General features: G+C 37.2%; 3 protein-coding genes across 6 annotated transcripts; all 3 read left to right on the top strand.

Moving 5' to 3' along the window:
* The first annotated feature begins 2413 nt into the window (after positions 1-2413).
* On the top strand, positions 2414-4855 carry ptgfr (prostaglandin F receptor (FP)). The gene is made up of 3 exons (XM_055184575.2): positions 2414-2738; positions 3192-4017; positions 4159-4855. Exons 2-3 carry the CDS (start codon positions 3211-3213, stop codon positions 4468-4470), a joined length of 1119 nt encoding a protein of 372 aa, XP_055040550.2. The 5' UTR covers positions 2414-2738; positions 3192-3210; the 3' UTR covers positions 4471-4855.
* Positions 4856-9183: 4328 nt separating this feature from the next.
* On the top strand, positions 9184-11034 carry btf3l4 (basic transcription factor 3-like 4). The gene is made up of 6 exons (XM_055185208.1): positions 9184-9279; positions 9628-9689; positions 9832-9945; positions 10180-10381; positions 10472-10531; positions 10716-11034. The coding sequence occupies exons 2-6, from the start codon at positions 9636-9638 to the stop codon at positions 10760-10762; spliced, it is 477 nt and encodes a 158-aa protein (XP_055041183.1). The 5' UTR covers positions 9184-9279; positions 9628-9635; the 3' UTR covers positions 10763-11034.
* A 607-nt stretch (positions 11035-11641) lies between these two features.
* Positions 11642-25300, top strand: zfyve9b (zinc finger, FYVE domain containing 9b). 4 transcript variants are annotated; one of them, XM_073875927.1, is made up of 16 exons: positions 11642-11774; positions 13390-13991; positions 14360-14459; positions 14564-14701; positions 16218-16328; positions 16763-16885; positions 18051-18206; positions 18282-18512; positions 18688-18770; positions 18864-18968; positions 21168-21318; positions 21578-21658; positions 21813-21975; positions 22164-22269; positions 22647-22823; positions 24932-25300. In XM_073875927.1, exons 2-16 carry the CDS (start codon positions 13485-13487, stop codon positions 25091-25093), a joined length of 2394 nt encoding a protein of 797 aa, XP_073732028.1. In that variant the 5' UTR covers positions 11642-11774; positions 13390-13484; the 3' UTR covers positions 25094-25300. The 4 variants fall into 4 exon arrangements, with proteins under 4 accessions (XP_073732028.1, XP_055041175.2, XP_073732027.1 ...); XM_055185200.2 differs by having other exon boundaries at positions 14360-14468; positions 14564-14694; positions 16214-16328; XM_073875926.1 differs by having other exon boundaries at positions 14360-14468; positions 18285-18512.
* The last annotated feature ends 773 nt before the right edge of the window (positions 25301-26073 follow it).

Raw genomic sequence — 26073 nt, 5'->3', positions numbered from 1 at the left:
AAATGCGTCTGGGATTTGTCCGGGATCGTTTGATTTTAAGTTCATTCACACACTACTGCCAATGATTTTCCGGAATTCGCAAAGATCCCATAATAATAACGTGAAGATTTTTTACCACAGTGTTTGAAGTTAATGTTCCATGATTTCTCTCTCGCACAAATGCATTTTACTTGCTGACAAGATCATAAGGGGCCCGTGATGCTCGGTTCTGTCATGCGGACGGGTTTGTGTTCACACAAATTGGCCTCTCTGCCAATTTGTTGGAAATTTTCTGGGACCAAAGTGCTGTGTGAATAGGGTTTAAGACTCTAGCACATCTTCCTCATTTTTACTTCAAGACAAAATTGTCTCGGGTCACTTTAACTTACTCTCTTTAACCCTGTTAACCTGCTCATAATGTATTGTAATATAACAGACACACTAAGGCATTAGATGGAAAATATCCCATAACTGCTCTCATATTCATGATCATATCATGAAATCATAGACCTCCAGTGCACAGAGGGCAACCTGACCAATGGATTATAACAGAAAGACGGTCTGATGATTCCTGAACCAAACTAGAGTCTGAAAAAGGGAACAGCATGTGTCAGTCGGAGAGACCAGAAACACACGAACAGCACTTCAATTTTCTTTTCCAAGAGTCTGCATTTTGGTTCTCCTGCAGCAATTCTCTCTGACCTGCCCTAAAAAGTCTTAAATAGGCTACTTTACATACTAAAGAGGCAAATCCTTCTCACTTTCTGCTACAAAAGCTGAAGCGTCATAACATGCGGGCGTGCATAGACGTGCAGGTGTGAGTGTCTGCATCACTACTTTGTTTTCTTCTCTATTTATGTTGCAAATCTGTGTTGGACATCTTTATTCCCTTTTTTACCACAAAGTTTTCAGTTTTAACAATTAGAAGCACTCTAGACAATCGCATAATTGTTTTTTTAACAACCTTACTTTTACAATATTAGAAAATTATCTACTGAAATGTCTGTTTACTTTAGACCAATTTTAGGCCTTTTCACAACCTGTAAAGTCAAATATATTGCGTAGTCAAACATTTAAAGAGCACCTATTTCATTGCTAAAAACAACGTTATTTTGTTTATTTGGTATAATAAAATGTGTTTGCATGGTTTATGGTTAAAAAACACATTATTTTCCACATACGGTACATTTTTGTAGCTCCAGATTTTACTATCTTCCTGAAATGCACGGATTTGAAAAGCCCCGTGTCTCTGATTGGCCAGTTAATCTGTACGTTGCGATTGGCCAGAAAACCTCTGACGTCAACCGGAAATGTTACGCTCCTTTCCATGTTTGAAAGATTCGGTTGCTAACAGGAGTTAACTTACAGACTGAGTCCAAAGCGGGAGAAATTATGATAATGTGGGTCTTGTCTACATTGCCAATCCCAGGAAGTAAACTGTTGCCTACAATCCGTGTTTGTTGTAGTCCAAGAAAAAAGATTTATGTTGGATACAATAACTCACATCATCGTTTACTTTGGGGTTTGTACCTTTTGCACATGTACTAATACACACTTTAAAAGTTTAAAAACGTGAATCGGACAATAGGTGCTCTTTAACTGTTATGGTCTTTATGTTTAAAGTGGTCCTTACAATTTCCACCTACAGTTTTTCTGTTGCTATTACACAGATTTGGCCCGGATCATAAGTTTCATTATGTGTTAGGAAAAATTTGATCCATCTTGGTGTATTCCAGGTGTTCTTTAAAAGATCAGACGACATGGATTTGGTGCAGAACACCCCGTAAAAGACATCACAGACACAATTTGTTCCCTTACATGTGAACATAATGGTGCTTACTGTACATGCTGTGTCCATGGATACACCTTTTGCTTTTGAGGTACACTTGTTGTTTTCCAAAAAAGTTCATGCTGTTAGGTTATCCAGTTGTTCATTTTGATGGTAATTGATAAATAATAATAATACAACCAAAAATTCTTAACCACTAATAAATGTCAGTCTTGAGGTATAACGTAGTCATATTTTTGTTGCTTATATCAAAAATCTAGCAGGGGTTGTCATTATTAATTATTATTATTAATGATGATGATAAAACTATATTAATATATTAGTATTTACGTTTATTTTATTTATTTAAGATATACGAATCTGTTATAAGAAAACCTTGGATGTGTAGATTTCATTCCCAGCAAGAAAAATATTAGAGGGAATTTTCTATATGTTATTAAACGACATTAAGTTATTCTGGCTTTTAATCGGTGAATATGTGACGTTGTCTGTTTTACAGCTTCACATTAAGTCTGTTTCAGATATTTAAATTGCTACTGTTTCATGACTCCCGTTAATTGGGCACTCCTGCTGCGCACTTATTACAAAAACAACCAATCCCATCTCGATGTACTTTAATCTAAAAATGAGACATCCATTTGATAGCCTATATAAAGTTATCCTGGCAATTTGAGCGCGTAGGCAACTTCAACGTCCTGAAGTTGGCGCGCGCATGTGGTGCGCACTTCTGGAAATAAAACTGTGCAGCGTCTTTCATGGAGTCTATGAACCAACGAATATGTTTCTTAGATCGTGTGAAATCTCATCTCGACCAGGCTGAAACGACCGGAACTTGGTGGCCACTTTATTATGGTGCGCATCCAAGACTGATATTTAAACGCACGCAGTAGTCTAGTCTACATCATCTTCGTTCCCAGTGCCGTACCTTTAACTTTCGGAGAAAGAGCGCAAGCGTATGGACCGCTGTCGGGTGAGTAAAAACTTACAAAAAAGAAGGTTATTGACCATATGAATGAATGTTTAAGGAAAAGGCTTTTCGTTATTGTATTGATCATTTGGATTTAGCGGTTACCCTGAGATTTTTAAAATTCTTTTTGTGGATATCTAACTAGACACATGAGCTTTATTTATTGCTCTTACTTGTGTATTGTTTGCAGCTTCGTTAGAAATACAAAGTAATTAAAGATTACAAAATAAACTGAATATTACTTGTAAAATAAAAAAATAATAACAATTTTAAATTAAACATCTGATCTTTATTTTCTACTTTTAAGACCTAATTTTGTTTGATAAAAAAATATAGATTTCGTTTTAATTGAGCATTTTTTTTTTTTAAGTAGCCTATATATTGTACAAGAAACAAGTCATTTCTTTAAGCTAGGTTTTGTATAATATTGAACTAATATTTTTTGTTTATTTGCAGTGCACTGAAAGTGTTGATCATGCCATATAATGAGTTAGCTAATAATAAATGCAAGATGTCCAAAGATCTGTGCAATGGGAGTTGTACTAAGAGAGAAATGTCTGTGACCTCAACAGTCATTTCAATGACGGTGGGCATCATATCCAACATTCTGGCCCTCTTCATTTTAATTAAAGCCTACCGCAGGTTCAGATTAAAATCAAAAGCAGCCTTCCTCTTGTTTGCTAGTGGTTTGGTGGTGACTGACTTCTTTGGACATTTGATCAACGGTTCTCTGGCTGTCTACGTTTATGCCTCACAGAAAGACTGGGAAAGATTCGACCCACACAAATCTCTGTGCGACTTTTTTGGAGTTTGTATGGCTTTCTTTGGACTGACTCCTCTGCTGCTGGGAAGCCTGATGGCAGTTGAGCGTTGCATCGGAGTGACCAATCCTCTCTTCCACACCACAGCACTGGGGTCCCATCACGTGAAGAGGTTGTTGGGTATGACCTGGCTCCTGGGTCTCCTGGTAGCCCTGCTTCCCATCCTTTTCCAGCGTCCATACCAGGTCCAGCGTTCCCGAAGCTGGTGCTTCTTTCGCCTACAGGGGCTGCATGACTGGGTTGATGTGCTTCTTCCAGTATTGTTCTCTGTTGTGGGTTTGCTGGCTCTTCTTGTCTCACTTATCTGTAATACTGTGACTGGTCTGACTCTCCTGCGGTGTCGGGTACAACTTGACCGAGATGATCATCGCCACAGTCGTAATACATCACACCACTCTGAAATGGTCTGTCAGCTTTTAGCCATTATGCTGGTTTCCTGTGTCTGCTGGGGACCCATTTTGGTGAGAATATCTTTTATATTTCTGACACTAGCTAGAAAGAATCACTGATAGATTTTTGTCAAGAGTTAAGGGTACACTGTGCAACTTTTTAATGTAACATATATGTCAAATGTTTAATGCACTCTGTGGTTTGGTCCCCAGATAACAAGCATCATTTTAAGCCTACAGGACCATGCTGAGGATCAGACTTCATACACACAAATGTTGCTGGTTGTTCGCTTGGCAACATGGAATCAGATTCTTGATCCATGGGTCTACATCCTCCTTAGGAAATCTGTGTTAAAGAGGCTTTTCCATGTGGCATTGAGGCTTTGCAGTCATCATCCAAAACAAATATTTCGGTGGCAGGGAAGCACTCTGGGGAGTTCAGTGATCAGCCGACCAGACTTCATCCGCCTGGATGGACGTTTTCTACCGGATACAGCGATCCAATCAGACTATCATCTCCCATGAGGTTTAGCTGAAGGTCACTTACAGATTGATTCTCAGTAATAGAGGTATCTGTGCCAAAAAAGATAATAATAACTTTCATCGGATTAAAAAGGAACATTTTGACTAAAGTTTTAATCAGTTTAAGATATTTATTTCAATGAGAGCAGAAGAGTACAGAGTCTCTTACAGGTTTTTGAGGGTTTGGCTTTAAACTTTAGGCTCTGTTGAATCAACCAAGTTTAAACTTTAATTTTAAAAATGCTGTTAAAGGTCACAGTTACACGTTTTAAACATATGCTGTATATTTAAGCTATTTATGTAATTAGGCATATTGATACTTGGATGATCTTTTAGGTGACTACAGTAAATGCTGTATTAATGAGTTGTTCTTATCAGCTTTAAATTGTTATTTGTCTTGTGATTTTAGCACTGGCTGCTGATATGTTTGAAGCATTGTTGTAATTTCCACTGAAGCAGGAAGTAAGACTGGGACATATTGAGTAGCTCCTCCCACTTTTAATATAGATTATATCGTGTTTAGTTTACATTACAGTCTGGAGAAGATGACTTTGCAGAGTATAGTCGTAAAATGTGAATTTTATCACTGTTTTGAAGCACATTGTTTTGTACAGTATATCCTTAAAGCTAAGATATTTATACAAAATGCCTAAAAAATCAAGTTTGATTTCACGTGGACTTATTGGATGTTGTTGTCATCATGTATTTCGTACATGTATTTTTTTATCTGTGAACTTTAGCTTTTTTAAGTTCCAATCCTGTCTTAATAACAATTAGACACAGTTTTAGACACAGTGTTGTATATACTTACAGAATTTACTATGAAGTAATATAATGTTTTACAGATCACTAAAATAAAAAAATTGAATGTTTTTCATTTATTACTATTATAAGCATCTGTATATTTCAATGCACATAGTGTATTTATGTTAATTTTATGCAATAAAAAAATACATTTGCACAATTTTTATGAAATTAAGACTGAATGGGGTTGGGTTGGAATGGACCTGAAAATGTCAAATGGTGTAACCGCCAATTGCGCCAAAGAATGAGAAATATATATATAAAAAATTATCCACCTTGATGGTAAGTGCAATCATCAAAAAAAATAAAAATTTTATTAGTTATTTCTAAATGTAAATTTTAATGCTTTTTGTAATATTTTTCCTGACATATACTGAAAACAGCACTGTTTTCTAAACAATCTTTGACAAATGATGTAAAAGTGTATGTAAAAATCAAATTACACTAAACTAGATGATTATATTTCATTCCACATTTTTTAATGTAAATATATTTTTATTTCATTTAAAAAAATACTAGTTACACCACATTGACATTTTTGCAATTATCCCCCAAATATTCTTTCAAAATGAAATAAAACCAGAAATTTTAGTCCTCAAAAAAGAGAATGTTTGCAAGTAATCTGCAATATATAGTAAAAAATACATGCTGATAAAATGTACAGCTTATGTCACTTTTCAGTTCAAGTATCTGCAACATATAAATGTAGAACAAGATCTCTATGGTTTTTGGTATGGTGCTTTAGACTTGGGAGCAGTGTGTCAAAACATATATTTATCCCATCATGTGTGTGGATTGTCATGTCAAAATAGGTGTTTGGTGCGTCATGTGCATCATGTTTCAAGTCAAAATACATGCATGCTGAGAATGCTTTGAAGGGGTTTATGATAAAAGAGACGCTCACGTTTGCCAGATATTCACTTTGTCTCATGTGCAATCAGAGATTATTGTTAAGTTAGTGTCTTGCGAGTATCATAAACCCTTTCGACACAGTTGCAGCAAGCACGCATCTTGACATGAGAGACGCTCATATTTTGACATGAGGAGCCACACACATGACACTGCGAACATATATTTTGACATGATGAGCCACACACATAACACGTATTTGAATTTTTGGAAGAGAAGTCACCAGCCGCCACTGCTTGGGAGGAGCTTCAACTCAGATCACCTTATAGACAGAGCAGATAGTAGAGGACACGGACAGCCTGATGAATCTGCGATTGTATGGACGAGACTATAAGATTCACAGCTTTATGTGTTTTGGGAGAGTTCAGGTCTTACTCAGACTGATGGCACATCTGATAACAGTTAAGTGTGCTACCAATTATTTAATCTTTAGATCAATTTTTTTATTCTCTGATGAATGCTAGAGATTATGGCAAGGTTTGACACCCTTGTTTTATGTCACAAGCACTATATACACATGCTAAAATTACTGATGTTATCAAATTCTTTGCATGTCTTACAGACTTTGGCTTAGACAGCTCTGTAATTCACCCCTGCTATCCTGCAGGTTACAGTGACTCTATAGAGCTGGGCAGTGTGTTTGATTCTCCACGCATTAACAAACAAACTCCTTATAAACCTGATGACAACCTAAAAATAACAATCAGTGCCTGGGAAATATTTCTCATCTCTTCTATTTCATCAACTTTTCTTATTCCAAATGCTCTTTTCATGGAGTCTTCCAGCCCAACTTTATGGTAGGAGATTTCATGCTGCATTATATGGAACAAAGTGCGCTATTTTAAATGTTCACCTTAATTGTAATACAGTCTGATATAGAAGTTAAAATGATTGTCTGAGGTATTTAACAGGATTCCACAAATGTCATTTGGTTGAAAAAGAACGCCTTTTATTCACTCAAGCTACTATTGTTTTAAAGGTGAATATAACGTGTTCATGTTTCCTGTATAAAAATACAATGTATTTTTTACTCAATTTACTTATCTCTATAATGCTGTTTTAACTGTCCTAAAAACTGCGGATGCCTTCCTTGTTCTATAAAGTCCATCCATCAGAAATACGTAATGAGTTCTGTTTGTTGTCCAAACCAGCTGTTCTCTGTAGTCCTTAACCGAATTATGTTAAAGAAAATATATTGCTTTTCTTTAAACTTTGAGCTTTATACTTTTGAAGGTATTATTTATGCTCTAACAGCAACATTACACACTAAAGTTTAAAAAAAAATCATATAAATCTTTTCATATAACCACTATGTAATAATTATGATTATGTAACCCTAAAGCAACCTTTTGCCTTCTATAGATGGGTCAGTTAGAAAAGCACTGTACCCAGTCTTGTCATGCTGCAATTTTTCTCTTCTCAGTCCTTATTGCATCAATTATTTGTCTTACGATCCTACCACAGAAATGCCAAAGGCTGTTGTTCTCCTTTATCAGAATGCACTTCCTTGACAAGAATTGTTGGCCTTTTTTAAAGACAATGTTTATAACAGACTAAAAGCAATAAAATGTGTACTTTTTACAGGCCTACACTACAAGGCTTAAATTTGTTTCTTTCCTAATTTCTTCCATAATTAAAAAAACATTTGTTTTTGTGAAGGTTTTTCCTATCATTTACAAACAGAAAAGACACCGGCAACTTAATTTTAACATTTCAGTGGAGTTATATCAACCACCAATTAAAATGTTGTAACACATTAGTGATATAAAATAAATAATCAAATTATATAGAATTCAGTGTGGCATCGGTGGATGCCCATAGTCAACAAACATCACACATAAAAGATCAATTTAAGTCAATTCAATTTTATTTGCTTTTCACAATTGTTTAATTGTTACCAAAAATTAATAAAAAAAAGAAAAAAAATCAACAACAAAAGTAGCAAAGTACAGCGGCTCAGATTAAACCGTACTAGTGAGCGGAGTATTAATGTAATGTGTAGAAGAAAGCTCTAAGTTAAGCTAATGTCAGCGGACTCCCAAGGGGTTGAAAAAACTCCTAGGAGAAAAACCCTGTGGGAAAAAAGTCCTAGGGAGAAAAAACCCCTTGAGAGAGAGACAGACATCCTATAGAAAATATATAAATACTATATTATAAAAGTGTATGGAAATAAATTATTATTTTTTTAAATTAAAAGTTAAAACGGTTTCCTTTAACGATCGAGCCTAAATATTTTTGGAAAAGACAGTTCTTTATTTATTAACTTAAATCACATTGGTGTTTACCATTAAATAATTTGACAATTAGATTTAAAAAAAAAAACTCTAGGGCCTGCACTGTTTCCGACCGTCCTACCTTACAGTGCACACCCTACTTTTAACTCTTAGTGAGACCCTGGGGTGAACTGCAGCCCCTTGCCCGCTCTTTATCCAACAGGGCACTATTCTAGATTCTGTCTAAACCTATGCTCATAAACATTAAGTTTAATATTTAATAATAAATAAAAATAATACTTAAATATATATAAACATTAAATATAAAACACCTAACAACATCTAACACCAGTATTTTTTCGAAGATTTAACAATGTTTTCTAACCGCTTTACCTTTGAGTGTTTCAGAAATTTGCCAAACCGTTGATACTTACCTCAGAATGACTCGATTCAGGGAACGCTGCGCTTTATACCCTGATGGGAACCGCCCACGTTCTTTAAGACGTCATAAAAAGAACGTTCCATGGAAACTATGGAAACACATCTGTGTCATTAAAAAGTATCTGTGTCACGTGACTGTATAAAACACAAACACACTGAGGATTTGTTCAAAATACCAGTGGTGGACAATGATGAGGGGAGGATGGCGCAGATAACGAAAATATTAGAAAACAGCGCTATTATAAATACCAGCAGCATTTTAACTAATCAGATTGCACTGTCGTATTTATCATTTACACTAGGTGCAACAATAAGTCCCAACCGTTAGGGGGCAGCATAACTATTATGCGCCGCAAGAGAAACAAAACCACCGTGACGTAATAGGTCTGATCACTTCCGCCCTGTTCATTCAACGCATGCTTCTCTGAGCAGCTGTGTTTATCAGGTCAGTAACAAACACCGTTATCTGTTGACTTTAAATACACGCGAAACAGTAAGGGTGATGTGTGGTGTAGTTTGATATTGTGGTGTTTGTGTTATGATATGATTGTGAGCGGCGTGTGTTGTTATAGGCGCTACGTTCACACTGACTCAGATTATGCGCTGTCAGGATCTTTATTCCTCCATCACCAACACCACACGTGATGAAAGACACAGATATGTGTTTTTAAAACACCAGCGTGCGTTAACAATGTGTTCAAATGTGTAAACAGTCTATCGTGAATTATGATCGTTTCTTAGTAAAAGCAAAGAATGTTAACGGAATTCAACAATAAAGCTTATCTTTGTTTAGAAATCAATATGAATCAAGAGAAATTGGCCAAACTTCAGGCCCAGGTCCGAATAGGGGGCAAGGTAAGAGTTACTATACTGTAGTGTACATTCCCCTAAATTTCACATTATGAGTTTTTATTGTAACCATTAATAATTAAATGTCATGTTGATCCCCAAACATTTCTGATGTTGATATTTTCCTTCTTTGATATGTTTCCTATAGGGCACAGCACGCAGAAAGAAGAAGGTGGTGCACAGAACAGCAACGGCTGATGATAAGAAACTTCAGAGTTCATTAAAAAAACTTGCAGTCAATAACATAGCTGGCATTGAAGAGGTAGATCAGCACCTCACTTGTCCTTTCTTAAGATAACTCCACCCCTAAACTAATACATTTACTAATAAATGACTCACCCCCATGTCATCCAAGATATTTATGTAACAATCAGCTCCTCCTTGCTTTATAATGACATGGAATGGGGATTGTTTCGAAGCTCCAAAAAATGCATCCATCCATCATAAAAGTAATCAATGTGACCCGGTGGTTATTGAAAATGTCATTTTCTTACAGGTGAATATGATCAAAGACGACGGCACAGTCATTCACTTCAATAATCCCAAAGTGCAGGCGTCTCTGTCTGCCAATACGTTTGCCATCACGGGCCACGCGGAGACCAAGCAGCTCACAGAAATGCTACCAGGAATCCTCAGCCAGCTCGGCGCTGACAGTCTCACGAGTCTGCGCAAACTCGCAGAGCAGTTCCCCAGACAAGGTGACCAAAAATATTGAAATACAAAAGAGTTAAAGAGATTACTGTAGACACTGATGTTCACAATGCTGTTTTTTCTCGTTATATTTTAAGTTCTGGACAACAAAGCTCCTAAAGCTGAAGATATCGATGAGGAAGATGATGACGTCCCAGGTATTAAGTTAATTGAATATAAACCTAAAATATTCCTTATATCATTATTAGAAACAAGTTATTTAGAACTAACAAACATTCACTGAAAACAAGGCGTGAGGTTCTTTCTCTCAAATATGAGTTAATTATATTGTAAGATATGAATTCTGGATGTGTCTTAAGTCATTTTATTCTCTATCCGCAGATCTTGTAGAGAACTTCGACGAAGCATCAAAGAACGAGGCAAACTAATTATTGGACCTTCGTTTAATGCTGTACAGGAACAAACACCCTGCAGTATTTTTAAACTAGAGTAACAGACATATCATTTGAACACTATACAGTGAAACCAGAGACTTTTATATCATAAATTGGCTGTTCCAGATCCGCCCCAGACCCTTCTCCTGCACTTACACATAAAGATGGACAGTTGATGATATTCTTAATGGTTAACAACCACCATGCTTAATTAGTCTTAATTATTTTTTCCTGTTAAGTAAATAAAATAAAACTGATCAACCTTTTCTATATAGTGCTCTGGTTTATTCCAGATGCTTTGAAAAAAGCATCATGTGGTCAGTAGGCCTACTATCAAAGTTGTGTAAGGTTGTAAATTAAGTATGAATATAAATCAGTTTATACTCAAAATACTGTGTAAAATAGTAATAAATATACAGGTTTCAGATCATTTATATAGTGTCGTTTTCAGTCTGAGAAAAGTAATGGCATTTTAAAAAGGCGTAAAAAATGACAGACATTTTATAGTAACAATGTTTTCTATTTTTACTATTGGCTAGTGTATGCTTTAGACCCCTCTATAATATTGACCTACAGATGTGTTCATGAATAAAAATATAAAGTGTTTAATTATGGGCTAGTAATGATTAATAACCGGAAATGTTGAGATTAATAGTTAAATTAATAGTTACAAACATGAAAATTATTTTTTTATTTCAGTAAATAACCAAAACAATAACTGCAACAATATGCGACAATAACTGCACTAACGGTTTTATAGAAACCTTGTTAACATGCTATAATACTGCTAATAACTAAATCAGGTTTTATTTTATTTTTTAATCCTAAAATATATATTTATGTACAAGTCCTACACATAAACAGTTTTTGCAGTACATTTTGATACTGTAAATGTAAATGCCCTGAACCCGCATCGAGCTGTGCGCGTTCATCAGGAGCTCGCGCGGTCACAGACCTGTGATGATCAGCGCGTGCACTGAGGAGGCGAGAGGATGCGCTGCTCCTGGTAATGGCTTTAATTTATTATATTTCATCATTATATCACGGAATTGAGCTGTAAATTAACATGGCGTTCCTCTGAAAGTTTTGGGGGCTTTATTTATATCAGATATGATAATAGTGCGTGATGTGATCGTTGACGCTGTGTGTATGGTACTGTGTGTCGCATTGCTGTAGTTACCAGCATCCACAGGCGCGTGTGATGCGCATCATCCCTAATGAACGCCTATTTGTGATGCTGACCAAAAGCGAAGCTGTATTAAAGCAACAACGTGCTACCATGTTAAAGTATTGATGATTTTGTCGAGTATAAAGATTGCGCGTGGCTCGTCTGCAATGCAGTGCTGTCCGGAGACAATAACCAAACGCGCGTGCATTCACTCATCCGCTGGACTAACTTTTAAAACCACGACACCGGTATAATGCTGCATGTTTAAACATTGCAAGCCAGTGACGTGACGCCGACAAACCACAATGCCAATGTCAGAATGAACAAGCTGTCTAAATTCCTAGCGCTACACACGATGCGTTGTAATGTTAGTTTGTCGCGTTGCTTCGAAAGCAGTCAGTGAGCTCCCAACCAGATGCCTTTGGTAATGTAGATAATGATCAGCCAAAATTTTAGGTGTTTTTGCATTGCTGTGACTGAATTTACATATTTTATATACAGGTAATGCAAATCAGTATTTGCATAGTTGCGTCCAAATGCACCACCTTTATGCTTCTCTATATGCACACCACAGGAGGCATTTAGCCAACTCAGCATATCTTTAATCTTCCTTTAAAGATATGCTGGGGGGGGCACAGAGACCCTGAAATGTTAAACGAAATGCTGTTTTTTATAATGACTCAATACACACTAATAGAAACCTATATCACCTTTTTAGATGTAGCCTATATCACTTTTAAGACTCCATTTAAAACAATTTACAATAATTGTGTATTTGTTAACATTCATTTATGCATTTATTATAGACTAACAATGAACAGTATGTCTACATTTATTTATCTTTGCAAATTTCCTAATACATTTTTTCTAATCAAAAGTTGTTACTGTTAACATTAGATATTACACAATGAACTAACACGAACAATTTTATTAGCATTAACTGACAATAACAAAGATTACAAAATCCTATCGATGTTTAGCTATTGCATTATTAACTAATGCTAATGCAACCTTATTAAAGTGTTACCAATCTTTTAAATATACACTGATCTGACAAGTCCATAAAATCTAGTAAAATACTGGGTTGTGCTTCTACCCATGGTTGGGTCAAATATAGACATTTTCTACATTAATTTAAACTAGTGGTTGGATTTGTCCATATTTTACTCAACTATAGGTTAAAACAACCGAGCATTTTAAAAGTGAAGGAATCTGAGTGTTAATTTAGTCCTCAGTATCTACCACTTTAAAGGAAAACACCACAGTTTTTTAATATTTTACTTTGTTCTTACCTCAACTTGAAAAATGATAGGTATGTATTGGTTTGTCTAAACTGAGGTAAGAACACAGTCAAATATTGAAAAACGGTGGTGTTTTCCTTTAAGAAGAGAGAAGTTGAGTCATGACAAATCTTGGGCTATAGGGAACTAACATCTGACTCATCATTTGGCAGGTTTATGTTGTGCTGGTTTGAAGGTAGCATAAAGCTCAGTGGGGGCTGAAATATGAACAATAAGCTTGTGACTTTGCACTCCCACCACTGAGACTATGAGACAAGCAGTAACAGCCACCCTGTCCGTGTGGGGAGAGAGGCGATTCGGGTACTCCACCCTAAAGGACTCCAGCGAGTCTCTGTTGGATGAGCGTAAACTGAGGCCTGGTCTGAAAGAAGACTCTGTCATTGAAGAGAAAGAACGGGCGGAGAATGAGCAGGAACATCCAGAGGCTGTTTTAGGACGTTCAGCGTCCCCTGTGGAGGACACGCACGCTGCAGGAGACCACCAGACTGGAAGCGCAGAGCACTCGGATCCCACGCCAGATTCATGCTCGGAGCGCAAAAATTGTGAGATGGAGACATCGGTGGTGTCTAGTCTTAAGAACACAGATTTTACTGGGAGAAAGGGTTCTCTTGATGCCTTGCCCGTGCAGCGGTGCAGTTCCCTAGGCACCACAGCACCTCAGTGGGTCCCTGATTGTCAGGCACCAGCTTGCATGAAATGTGGCTCCAAATTTTCCTTCACCAGAAGACGGCATCACTGCAGAGCATGTGGGAAGGTGAGATCGGCATTCATTATTATTTGGAAAAGAACTGACATGTGGATAATTGCATTTTTGCGTTCAGAGGGATGAAATGAAAAAAAATAAATGTATCATCTATTCACCCTCCAAACCTCGAGTGGCTTTCGGTTATTTGGAGTTATAGCAAAATGGACAAGCTTGTTGTTTTCTAAACAACAAAGACAGAAAGTAATACAGGATCTGTTAATCTCCAAAATGTTTATCATCATTTGCTGAGAGTCTTGTACTGTGCCATAGCTCTTAAATCTCATTAATACGGTACCTTTTGGGTTGACTGTTCATCTAAAAACATTTTTTTTTTTCTAATTATTGGGTTAAATGTAGTTTTTTTCTTTGTTTGGCAGGTTTTTTGTGTTGTGTGCTGTGACCTGAAATTTAAATTGACTCATCTCGGTGGGAAAGATGGGCGTGTCTGTGTCACCTGTCATTCAACTTTGATAAATCGTAAGTTTTGTGAGTGATTCCATATGTACGCACTATAGTCACTATAGTAGACAATGCCGTTTTTACACATTGATTGCAATTGTATAATGTATAAATTCTTTAAGGGACGCTTCGCAAGGACCAGAAGAAAGTTTGGTTTGCTGACAGTCTCCTTCCTCGGCCTGAAAGTAAAAGTGCCGACAGTACCCCTACACTTAGGAGTGTGACCAACACACAGAGGACTGAACTTGCTCAGGCGGATGAAGGAATGGCTTTCTGATCATTCACAAGAAAATACTATTTCCTAAAAATAAAGGAATCATTTCTTTTATACCTTTTAATATTCTGGAGAACCTTCTTCAGCCTCCTAATATATTCGGTAAAACTTCTTTAACTGTCTTTAAATGAAAATTCTGTCATCATTTACTCACACTCAGGTTGTTACAAACCTGTATATATTTCTTTGTTCTGATGAACCGATCAGAGGCCCCACTGACGTCCACGGTATTCTTTTTTCCTACTATGGAAGTGAATGGGGCTTATGAACAGTTCAGTTACAAACATTGCTTAAAGTAGCTTAATTCGTGTTCATCAGAACAAAGAAATTTATATAGGTTCATAACAACATGAGAGTGAGAATACGAAGAAAAAAAATATTATCATTTTAATTTTTGTGTTAACTATTCCTTTAAATGCAGGGGTCACATTTTGAGTGTTGGTTCCTTAAAGGGATAGTTCACCCAAAAATAAGAAATATGTCATCATTTTCTCACTCTTATTTTGTTATGAACCTATATACATTTCTATACATTTCTTTGTTCTGATGAACACAAAGGAAGCTGTTTAAGGAATGTTTGTAACCAAACCGATTACGAACCCCATTCACTTCCATAGTAGTAAAAATGAATACTATGGAAGTAAATGGGGTCCACAAATGGTTTTTGTTACAAACATTGCTTAAAACATCTTAATTCGTGTTCATCAGAACAAAGAAATTTATATAGGTTCATAACAACATGAGAGTGAGTAAACGAAAAAAAAAATTATCATTTTAATTTTTGGGTTAACTATTCCTTTAAATGCAGAGGTCACATTTTGAGTGTTGGTTCCTTAAAGGGATAGTTCACCCAAAAATGAGAAATCTGTTATCATTTTCTTACTCTTATTTTGTTATGAACCTATATAAATTTCTATACATTTCTTTGTTCTGATGAACACAAAGGAAGATGTTTTAAGTAATGTTTGTAACCAAACCGATTATGAACCCCATTCACTTCCATTGTAGTAAAAAAGAATACTATGGAAGTAAATGGGTTCCACAAATGGTTTGGTTAGAAACATTGCTTAAAACATCTTAATTCGTGTTCATCAGAACAAAGAAATGTATACAGGTTTGTAACAACATGAGCGTGGTCACATTTTGAGTGTTGGTTCCTTAAAGGGATAGTTCACCCAAAAATGAGACATTTGTTATCATTTGCTCACTCTCACGTTGTTACAAACCTGTATACATTTCTTTTTTCTGATGAACTTGAAGGAAGATATTTTGAGGAATGTAACCAAACCGATAATGAACCCCATTCACTTCCATATTAGTAAAAAATAATACTATGGAAGTGAATAGGGCTCATGAATGGTTTGATTACAAACAAAATATCTTTCTTCATGTAAATTGAAACAAATTATTTATACAGGTTTGTAACAACATGAGGGTGAGTAAATGATGACAAAATTTTCATTTTTGGGTGAAATATCCCTTGGTGTTTCTGCTGTAGGATGTGTCTAACCTTGAAGCTGGAGATGAAGTCAGTGGTCTAAGTGCCAACTCTGCAAAACCCACTCCACCAAAAGACCTTCCCCCTATTCTGACATCAACAGGGGTCAAAGGAGGTATGAATATACCCACTTGTTAAATTGAGAGATTAGCTCAACACGTGCTGTTTCTCATTATCTCATGTTAATATGAGTACCTATGGAGTAGTATTACATCCTTTATATATCCAGAGAGTCTTAAGTTTGATCAGATTTATAAAGACAGATCAGCTCCATTCTTCCCGAATGAACCCGACCCCCTCGAGGCGTACCACGGAAGGAGCGAGCAAGCAACTCACACAAAACATTATCCCACTATCTTTGTATAACTTATGATTCACTGCATGTTTGTGTTGTTTGGGAACCGATTGCCAACAAAACACAGACATTTAAAACTCATGACTCAGTTGGGGCCGCCCCTTTTCAATAAAATCATCAGCCATATGCATGAATGTAAATGTAAATTCTGATCCACTTTGCTGCTTAATTTTGGCATTTGCTCTTGTTTGCAGACTATACTCTGGAGGAGAAGCGAACCGAGTCGTCACTCTTAGAGGAGTTGGAGAGAGGTCTGGCAGAGCCTCTGGTGTTTGTGCTCAACGCAAACCTGCTGGCCGTGGTGAAGATCGTCAGCTGTACGTTCCTAATGTCTCACTCCACAGTTGATGTATTCGGGTGATTCTCACAAAAACTTGGTTTTAAAAATGTCAAGCATGAAAATGTAAAAATTGCTTAAATTTACTTTTTTTCCCACCAGACATTGAAAAACAAAGTCTGGAGTAAATGGGAACATTAATTTAATAACTTTTACTTATCATTTAACACTTTTTGTAACATAATTTAAAAAATTAGTCCTAAAAAATCTCATTACCGCAACAGTCAGAAAACATCAACACTGACATATTTTCAAAATGACATGACAAACCTGAAAGAACATAATTTGGAGATTCTGCACATGCATTTAAAATCAAAGTATTATGCTTCTATTAATTAAATTAACATTTAATAAGCATCTGTTGCAGTAAATGATAATCAAAATGTCGTGTAAGCATTCTGACAAGACAATATTTCAAATTAACTGTAAAAAAATGATCTTACCTGGTAGCCATCTTGAAGTAACTGGTCCATGTGCTTGGTCACTCAAAATCAAACTTTATTAAAATTCTGTATTTGTGCTTAAACTGTTCTCAAAAAGTGTTGCGGAGGATGAGAACATCAGGCATGGACACATCATTTTCCTAATTTTTCTTCATTATTATTATACATGAATATTCAGTAAATATTTTTTCTGTCATCTAAAGTAGTCTAGCAAAACATCCATTTATTTTTTTTCTTAATATTTTTGTGTTAATTTGATTAAATTACAACATAACGCATGTTCAAACACATCCGGACACATTGCGGTAATGAGAATTTCAGCAGAAAATGAGATAAAAATTTACAATTATAAATTCTTATGTTGAAATCACACATTGTGCAAGGTAGAACACAGTATTGTGTTAATTCTGATGCTTTTTAATGTTACTATATTACACATTTTAAAGCTAAAATCATTAGTGCCGTGGTGTTTCAATGGTTTCGTGAGAATCACCCATTTATAGTTTTGGTGATTTGACACAGAATCAGTATGGTTAATTTAATTGCAATCAAAGCTGTTTTGTACTTTGTGTAGCCAAAACCAAGTGTGTGCGCATGCACACCTGCTCTCTAGATTCGAATCGTCTGTGTGCATGTTCTGTGCTTTCGATTACGTGTTACTATGGATCACTCAGACTTATGTGTGTGTGTGCCCACCTGTAGATGTGAACCGCAGATGCTGGTGTGTTATGTCAAAGGGAATGCATGCCGTTGGGCAACCAGAGGTGGTTATCTTACTACAGTGTTTGCCCGAGGAAAAGCGATTCCCAACGGATATCTTCAACCATTTCATTCAGATCTACTGGGATGCCCAGACAGGTGACACATGCACCTGCGATATGCACCCCTGTGCAAGGTGCAACATAAATCTAAATCTTTCTGTTTATGTCCAAGCAGCAGGAAAGCTTTTGAATCATCTAAGTCACTCTTTGGTGTCCCGGGGGTTTCTGGGTAATAATGAGCACGCTGGCTTTCTTTACGTGCGCCCGTCGTTCCAGTCTTTGGAAGGCCTGCCCTTACCCGCGCCTCCGTTCTTGTTTGGACTTCTCATCCTCCGTGCGGAGACTCCGTGGGCCAAAGCCTTTCCTCTGAGATTGATGCTACGTTTGGGAGCGGAGTACAGATGTGAGATAAGTGCTTAAAATTCAGTAAATAAATTGCATACTACTTAGGATGAATTTTATGTAAATTAGGATGCAGGGTTATCGTCTATGATCTGGAAAGCTGTAATGTTATTCATAATCTCAAAGAATTGGATTGGATTACAAATGACCTCTGTTTGTATGTTGTCGTCTTGCAGTCTATCCATGTCCGTTGTTCAGTGTGCGCTACAGAGAGCCTCTCTTCGGGCCTGTCAATAACAGCATCATGAGACTCTTAGTGGTGAGACTTCTAACATTTTGTGACACCTTTCTGCAGATGTTTGATGACTTCCTGTTTGGTGGTTTTACTTCTGTTCTGTTCGGACTCTCTCAGGATTTCCGTTTTTACCGTTATACGCTGCCTTCAGTGCCAGGGCTCGTGGTTGATCTGGAAGCTAGAAGCACCTGTATAAGAATCCCAAAAACACGCCATCCTGAGGTGACGTTATTCATACTATGCATGTAATAAATTCATATACTATACTAAAGTGGATATATCATGAAAATCTTTTTCCATGTTTGGGCGCTATAGTTGGGTCCCCGGTGCTTCTATCAGCCTAGAAAATGTGAAGGAGATCAACACAGTAACTTGGTTTTGGTAGGCTATTTTCTGCAAGCATGTAAAAAAATAAGTCATTGAAATGTGGCTCCCCTTGTGATGTCAGAAGGGGATCTTGTTACAAGTACTGCCCTTTAATCTGCACTACGGCACTGCCATTTGGTTCAGAGAGAGGAAGAGAGGGAAAGGACGGTTGACAGCACAGTTGAGTTTTAGTTTCAGCAGGCCACCATCATGGTGATCAGTGTTTGCATGTTGAGCTCATTTGCATTTTATGGGACACACCCACAAATGGCACATTTGGCTCACACCTTCAAGGTGGAAATTTTGGCATGTTATAATAAATTATTTGTATGATGTTTTGAGCTGGAACTTCACATATGTACTCTACTCTGGGGACACCAAGGATTTATTTGACATCTTGAAAAGTCTTGTGAAATGTCCTCTTTAAATCTGGAGTCAATCCTGAAAAAATTGAATAGAGGTTGATCTTCCTTGCATATAAGGATTGTGGTAGTACAATTGTACAATGATGGTATTTCTATGGTATTTAATATTTTTGACCCTGGACCACAAAGCACTCAATTGTTTAAATTTTGAGATTTATACATCACATGGAAGCTGAATAAATAAGCTTTCCATTGATGTATGGTTTGTTAGGATAGGACTAAAATCTGAAATTTGATGGTGCCGAAAATCAAAATATTGAGAAAATCCGCTTTAAAGTTGTCAAAGTTAAGTCCCTAGCAACACATATTACAAATGATAAATGCATTTTTTATATATTTATGGTAGGAAAACACAAAATATCTTTATGGAACCCCTTGCAAAATTAACCATGGTTTTATTGTGGTAAAATTGTAGTAACCATGGTTTTTTTGGTGTATTACTATCAGCAAAACCATGGTTTTACTAACCATGGTTTAAATATGGTTTTTGAAACCATGGTTGTCAAAACTATGGTTATTTTGTGCTTACCATGGTTTTACTACAGTAACCATGTTTTTTTTTTTTTTTAATTGTAGTAAAACCATGGTTAATTTTCGTAAGGGACATGATCTTTACTTTATATCCTAATGATTTATGCCATAATATTTGAATATAGACGGTTTCAGCAGTAACAACATAAACAAGCAGCTTTCGTGGTCAACACGTAACTTCCGGTAAACTCCGCTAAGAATAAATAACAACAAAGTACTTTAAACGTAGTTTATTTGTATAACAAGCAAAATAAACAACACGTACATTACCCCGGAAAACAAAACATTTGTTATTTTCGACGAGGTATTTGTTTAAGAGTTCAGTTTAGCGACTAGTCAGACCATTAAAGGGGTCATATTTTGAGATTTTTTTAAAAATGTAGAAGGACTCTTTGGTGTCCCAGGAATGCGTAAGTGAGGTTTTAGCTCAGAATACTCCACGGGTAATTTATTATAGCATGTTGAGGTTGCAAATTTGTAGGCCTGAGCAAAGGTGTGCTGTTTTTGGGTGTGGCATTCAGAATGCGGGTGAGCGGATGAAATGCAAGCACTGATCACATTGATGATGGTTTGTTGTAACTGTGAACTCAATTGTGCTGTCAATTGTTTTTTCCTCTCTCTCTCATTCTCTCTGCACTAAATGGCAGTGCTGTGGTTGGATAGTGCAGATTAAGGGGCGGTATTATTGTAATTGGCCTTGCTACCTACCTCACAAAATAGGCGAAATCTGAATGACCTAATTTTCACATGCTTGCAGAGGGTGGCTTTCCCGGGCTGGGTTGCTGGGTTGATCTTTGTTGCATTTTCTGGGTTGATGGAGGCACTGGGCACCCAGTTGTATCACTTGGACTTGGAAAAAGTCTGATTTTCACGTCATGAAAAACTGAAACCGGAAGTAAAGATCGGACCAGACGTGTATCACGTCACCGCACGTGTGTCGCGTCACCGCACGTGTGTCCAATGAAACCGTCTATACCAAAAATATACACAAATATACCCCTGCTACTTATGGATACCATACCATCGTATGTTTTGCTACTTTTTATTAGTGCTGTAAATCCTTAAGAGTAATGCGTTATGCTTTCTGTTGGTTTTGTAGCTGCTGAAGGCTCTGAATAAGTCGAATGAGAGAGTCCTGGCCCTGGGCGCCTGTTTTAATGAACAGGCTGACTCTCATCTGATTTGCGTCCAGACGGCAGATGGACAGTATCAGACACAGGCCATCAGCATTCACAGTCAACCTCGTAGAGGTCAGAGTCCACACGCACAGCTCGGTAGAGCATCATGTTAGCAACGCAAAGGTCACAGGTTTGATTTCCAGGGAACACACACTGATAAGTATACCTTTAATCCACTGTAAGTACACACAAATATGAAATATGAAAATAATTTTGTGTATTTTCCTCAAGGATCAGTGGAGGGCGCTGTCGTGACATAACTTAAGTTTTCGTACCTACAATTCTCTGGCATATTTCTGACTAAACCTAAATCTGTGTTCATCTTTTTCAGTCACCGGCTCGTGTTTCTTTGTGTTCAGTGGAGCGCTGAAAGCGTCCTCAGGGTATATGGCCAAGTCCAGCATTGTGGAAGGTCACCAAATTGTTCATTTCACTGTATCAGCAATGCACATAACCATTGTTTCATTACACTTTAAGTAATGTTTATGCTATTTAATGTTAATACTTTTCCTGTCTGAGAGTTTGTGTGCAGATACATGGAGGAAAAATACATCTGCTCTTTACAGATGGTTTGATGGTGCAGGTAACCATGGAGACCATGGCTGAATTACGACGATCATTGCGAGACATGAAAGATTTCACCATCACCTGTGGAAAACTCCACCCAGCAGAGAGGCAGGAATACGTGCACATTAAGTGGCAAGATGAAGAGCCACGTTTTAATAAAGGGTTAGTGTCTGTAGATATTATTGCTGGTAGAGCATTGCGTAAACAACTCAAAGGTAATGGGTCCGAATCCAGACAAGGTAATATATGACTTGAATGCACTGTTAGTCACTTTGGATAATGTGAATCAATATATATTTGTATTAATAACAGAGATTTGTTTTAACATGTGATAGTCTTATATCTCATAGCATCGTCAGCCCCATTGATGGGAAATCTATGGAGTCACTTGCAAACATCAAGACCCATCAGCGTTTAGAATACAAAGCCAATGGGAAGGTCATTCGCTGGACAGAGGTAAACGGGTTCATGGATCAAATATCTCACTTAGTGTCATGTTAGTGGTTAAACTCCATATTTGTACTATAAGGATTTTTTAGAAGTATTATTATCATACTCATCAGTCATGTCTATTGACCAGCATGTGCAGGACATCCCAAAATGTTGTTTTTTAGGGAGTGGTGAACAGTTAATTTCTGAAAAAAATCAATATCTGAGATTTAATTTTTTTTTAACTCTGAGATGTAAGCAACTTGAGCAACCGCATAGCATCGACCTGTACGCATCTTAGTCAGTGTGATCATATTATTTTTCTGGATAACTCGCTGTCAATGAAGCATTTGACAATATGCCTAACCAGTCTATAACACAACCATCACTTTTAAACTTCACAGGTGTTTTACCTGCAGAAAGACCAGTATCCAAATGGTCTTAATAACCACAGCAGTCATAACCGACTAACTGAACGTCTTGCACGGGCCTTCTGCCTTGCTCTATGCCAGTCTCTCTGCTTGCTTAAAGAGGATGGCATGACCAAACTGGCACTGAGAGTTATCCTGGATGGGCAAAAGGTGAGACTGTGGTGCCACAAACAAAGATGTCTATCTTTCGTTCAGATTTGTATGTTATTGTTATCAAGACATAACAGAAGTAGACTACTTTTTTTAAAATAAGAGTCACCTAGAGTTAAACATCCAAGTTTTACAGTTTTGGAATCCATCCAGCCGACCTCCGTGTCTGGCGGTACCACTTTTAGCATAGCTTAGCACAATCCATTGAATCTGATTAGACCATTAGCATCGCGCTAAAAAATAACCAAAGAGTTTTGATATTTTTCCTATTTAAAACTTGACTCTTCTGTATTTACATTGTGTACTTAAACCGACGGAAAATTGCGAAAAGTTGCGATTTTGGCTATATGGCTAGGAACTATACTCTCATTCCAACGTAATAATCAAGAACTTTGCTGCCATACCATGGGCCAAAATCGCAATTTTTAATTTTCCTTTTGTCTTAGTACACAAGCGCAATAATATTACGCAGTGCCTGAAAATAGTAGCCTGGTAATACCATCCTCTGCTATTTTGCTTCGCTTCATAGACAGAGTCTGGCTGGGCATAATTGACAATCGTTTTCCTTCTCGTGGGAGGGGCTTGTCTGAAGTTTAAAATCATTGGTCTAAACGTAAGCCAATCACACATAACATTTGGAGATGATGTGCTTTATGCGCCGGATCAGCCGCATCGAATCTCTGCTGTAAAATACACATATGATGTGAAAACAAACCCATCGAGCGAAATACCGGAGTTAACATGGCTATGAACGACTTTTGCAGATTATGTAAAGTAAATCGGGCCAGAGCTAGTTGAACACTATCCTTACGGTGTCTTTCCACTCACGTCTAACGGGAGGAACGCCCCTCTCTCCTCTCAAACTCTTCCACCAGACAACCATAACCATATGTAAATTAAATCTCCCTACCTTATTTTCTGGTTAATCAGGAATGTCACCAAAGAATGCTTGCCCACGCGTCCTCCACCATTAACTGTGAACAATATAATTCCATTCCATGATTTCTCGATCGTTGTGCACGTCAAGCTGTGCTGCACTCAGTTTCTCGCTGACGATCGGTAAAGTTGATAAATTAAACTTTTCCAAAAACTTGTCGGGAGTAGGGCAACAACATAATCTCCATTCAAATGTTTAACAAACACTTTTATTGTTCGGGTTTAAGTTGGCAAGTGCCGGTTCTCCACAACAGAGCAAATAGCTTTCTGTGTCTCCATGTCCACACAACAAACTACAACCGTGATTCGGCGTTTGGCGTCTACGTCACGGCTCTCAGCCCGCCCTCTGTTCGTTGATTGGACGGCCGTTTTGAGACCGGAGGAAAACGGTTTGAATGGGAGGTATCTCAGACTGAGTACAGAAGCGTAATGAAATTTAGCGGAAGTACGAAGTCTGACGTAGTCAGGCTATGAAAATAGTCCCCAGGTATTGAAAGGTATGTGGACTATTTTCGGGTGCTGCGTAATATTGTTTCGCCTGCTGAACCCATGGTACTGCAGCAAAGTTCTTTTTAAGCGTGATGCTAATGGTCTAATCAGATTCAATGGATTATGCTAAGCTATGCTAAAAGTGGTACCGCCAGACCCGGGAATCGGCTGAATGGATTCCAAAATGGTAAAATTGAAATGTTTAACTCTAGGGGAGCTAGGAAATTAGCCCATTTTCAAAAAAAGTGGAGTGTCCCTTTAAAGCAATACTCCAGCCAAATATCAAAATTTACTCAAAAAAATTTAAAATATGGATATGTTTCTAACAATATCGCATCGATAACCTGCAAAAGACCTTTATTAACCCATTGGCACTTTCTGGGGTTTAAAGTCAGAAGTTGTTCCCTGATCCCCGTTTTCTCCCATTATAAGCTTGGAAAAGCAAGAACATTTATTAAAATAACTCCAAATGTGTTCATCTGACAGGACATAAGTATCTTGTTTGCTGCAGGGTGAGGAAATCATAGGAACAATTTTATATTAGTCCAGATTATCGCTTTAAATAAAGTCAGAAAAATTCGTACAATGTCAGCATGCATGTTTAAAAACTCAAATACTCATTCATATATGTATAAGATATATAACATACTGTACAATATAATTGTACATTCTTCTCTTACCAGATGGAGTTTTTGGCAGGCAGTAATGGGCAGCGCCTACCAGCACCATACCAAGACTGTCTTAACCAATCATTAACCAGCGTGGTACGGAGTAACTCTCACTACCAAGGTCTCGCTGCCTGTCAGCTGGAGCTCATCTTCTATATTCTCGAGGATACATCATAAAGATCCTGCACGGACCAGCCACTGTCATATGTGCCAATACTCAACCTCATAAGCATAACCTTCCAGTTAATGAATGGAGAAACCAAGTAGTGTTTAGTAGATACAGTACTTACTGCTCACTGTGAAAGGGTCTGGGGTTACGAGATCAAATGGCTTAAAAAAATAACAATCAGAGCATCTGTGAAAAATTAAAGTAGCTATCTAGTATCTTCTGTAGTCTAGACTCTTTTCATAGACCTCTGCTTGGTCAAAAAAATAGTTTACTGTATACTTGTTTGAAAAATGAGGACCAAAATGAGTGTCGAGTGAGTGACTTTCATTACAACGACCTGATATTAAAGAGCAAATTAGTTTAGTTGAAACTGTAGCCACAGCGATTCTCTGTTCTGCTTCCTGATACAGGCGTGTTCCTCCTAAATCGCTATACAAATCCCATGTCTCACCCTATTCTACTAACTCCAAGGTGTGGTCTGACCTCTGCTCTATATTGACGCACACCTGCTGGGAAAAAAGCGCTAGGAATTCAGTCAAACAAAGGAGACGCTTGGATAAACAGGAGCGCAGATTATACACAAACTGTGGCGCACTGTGATCTCAAATTCGTTTGCTTCCTCCATAATCTTCTTGAACTTTCTTTGGCCTTACAAAGTGTAGGATGATTGCGTTGTTGCATTTTCGAAAAGAGAATAGACTTATTGTTTACATCCAACACATTGAACATATTTGAGATGTCAAAGGATACAGATTAGGAAACAATGAGACACACACTTTTCCGAATGGCATCTGTGAATGACTAACCAAGTATTCTTGCTTCATACTTGTAAATAATTCAACATGTTATAAAAAAGTATTTTAATATGTCAGCCATTTATTTGGAGGTAACAAATAACATGACAGCAGGAATTGTAGGTCACGTTACTTCCTTCAAAGTTGTTCGAGAATGAAATATTGCGTGCCATCAAATAGCATAACTTGCTTAA

The sequence above is a fragment of the Misgurnus anguillicaudatus genome, chromosome 14 (genome assembly GCF_027580225.2).
Source record: "Misgurnus anguillicaudatus chromosome 14, ASM2758022v2, whole genome shotgun sequence".
Classification (NCBI taxonomy): Eukaryota; Metazoa; Chordata; class Actinopteri; order Cypriniformes; family Cobitidae; genus Misgurnus; species Misgurnus anguillicaudatus.
Note: the sequence above shows the minus strand (reverse complement) of the source record. Positions and strands in the feature narration are given on the sequence as shown.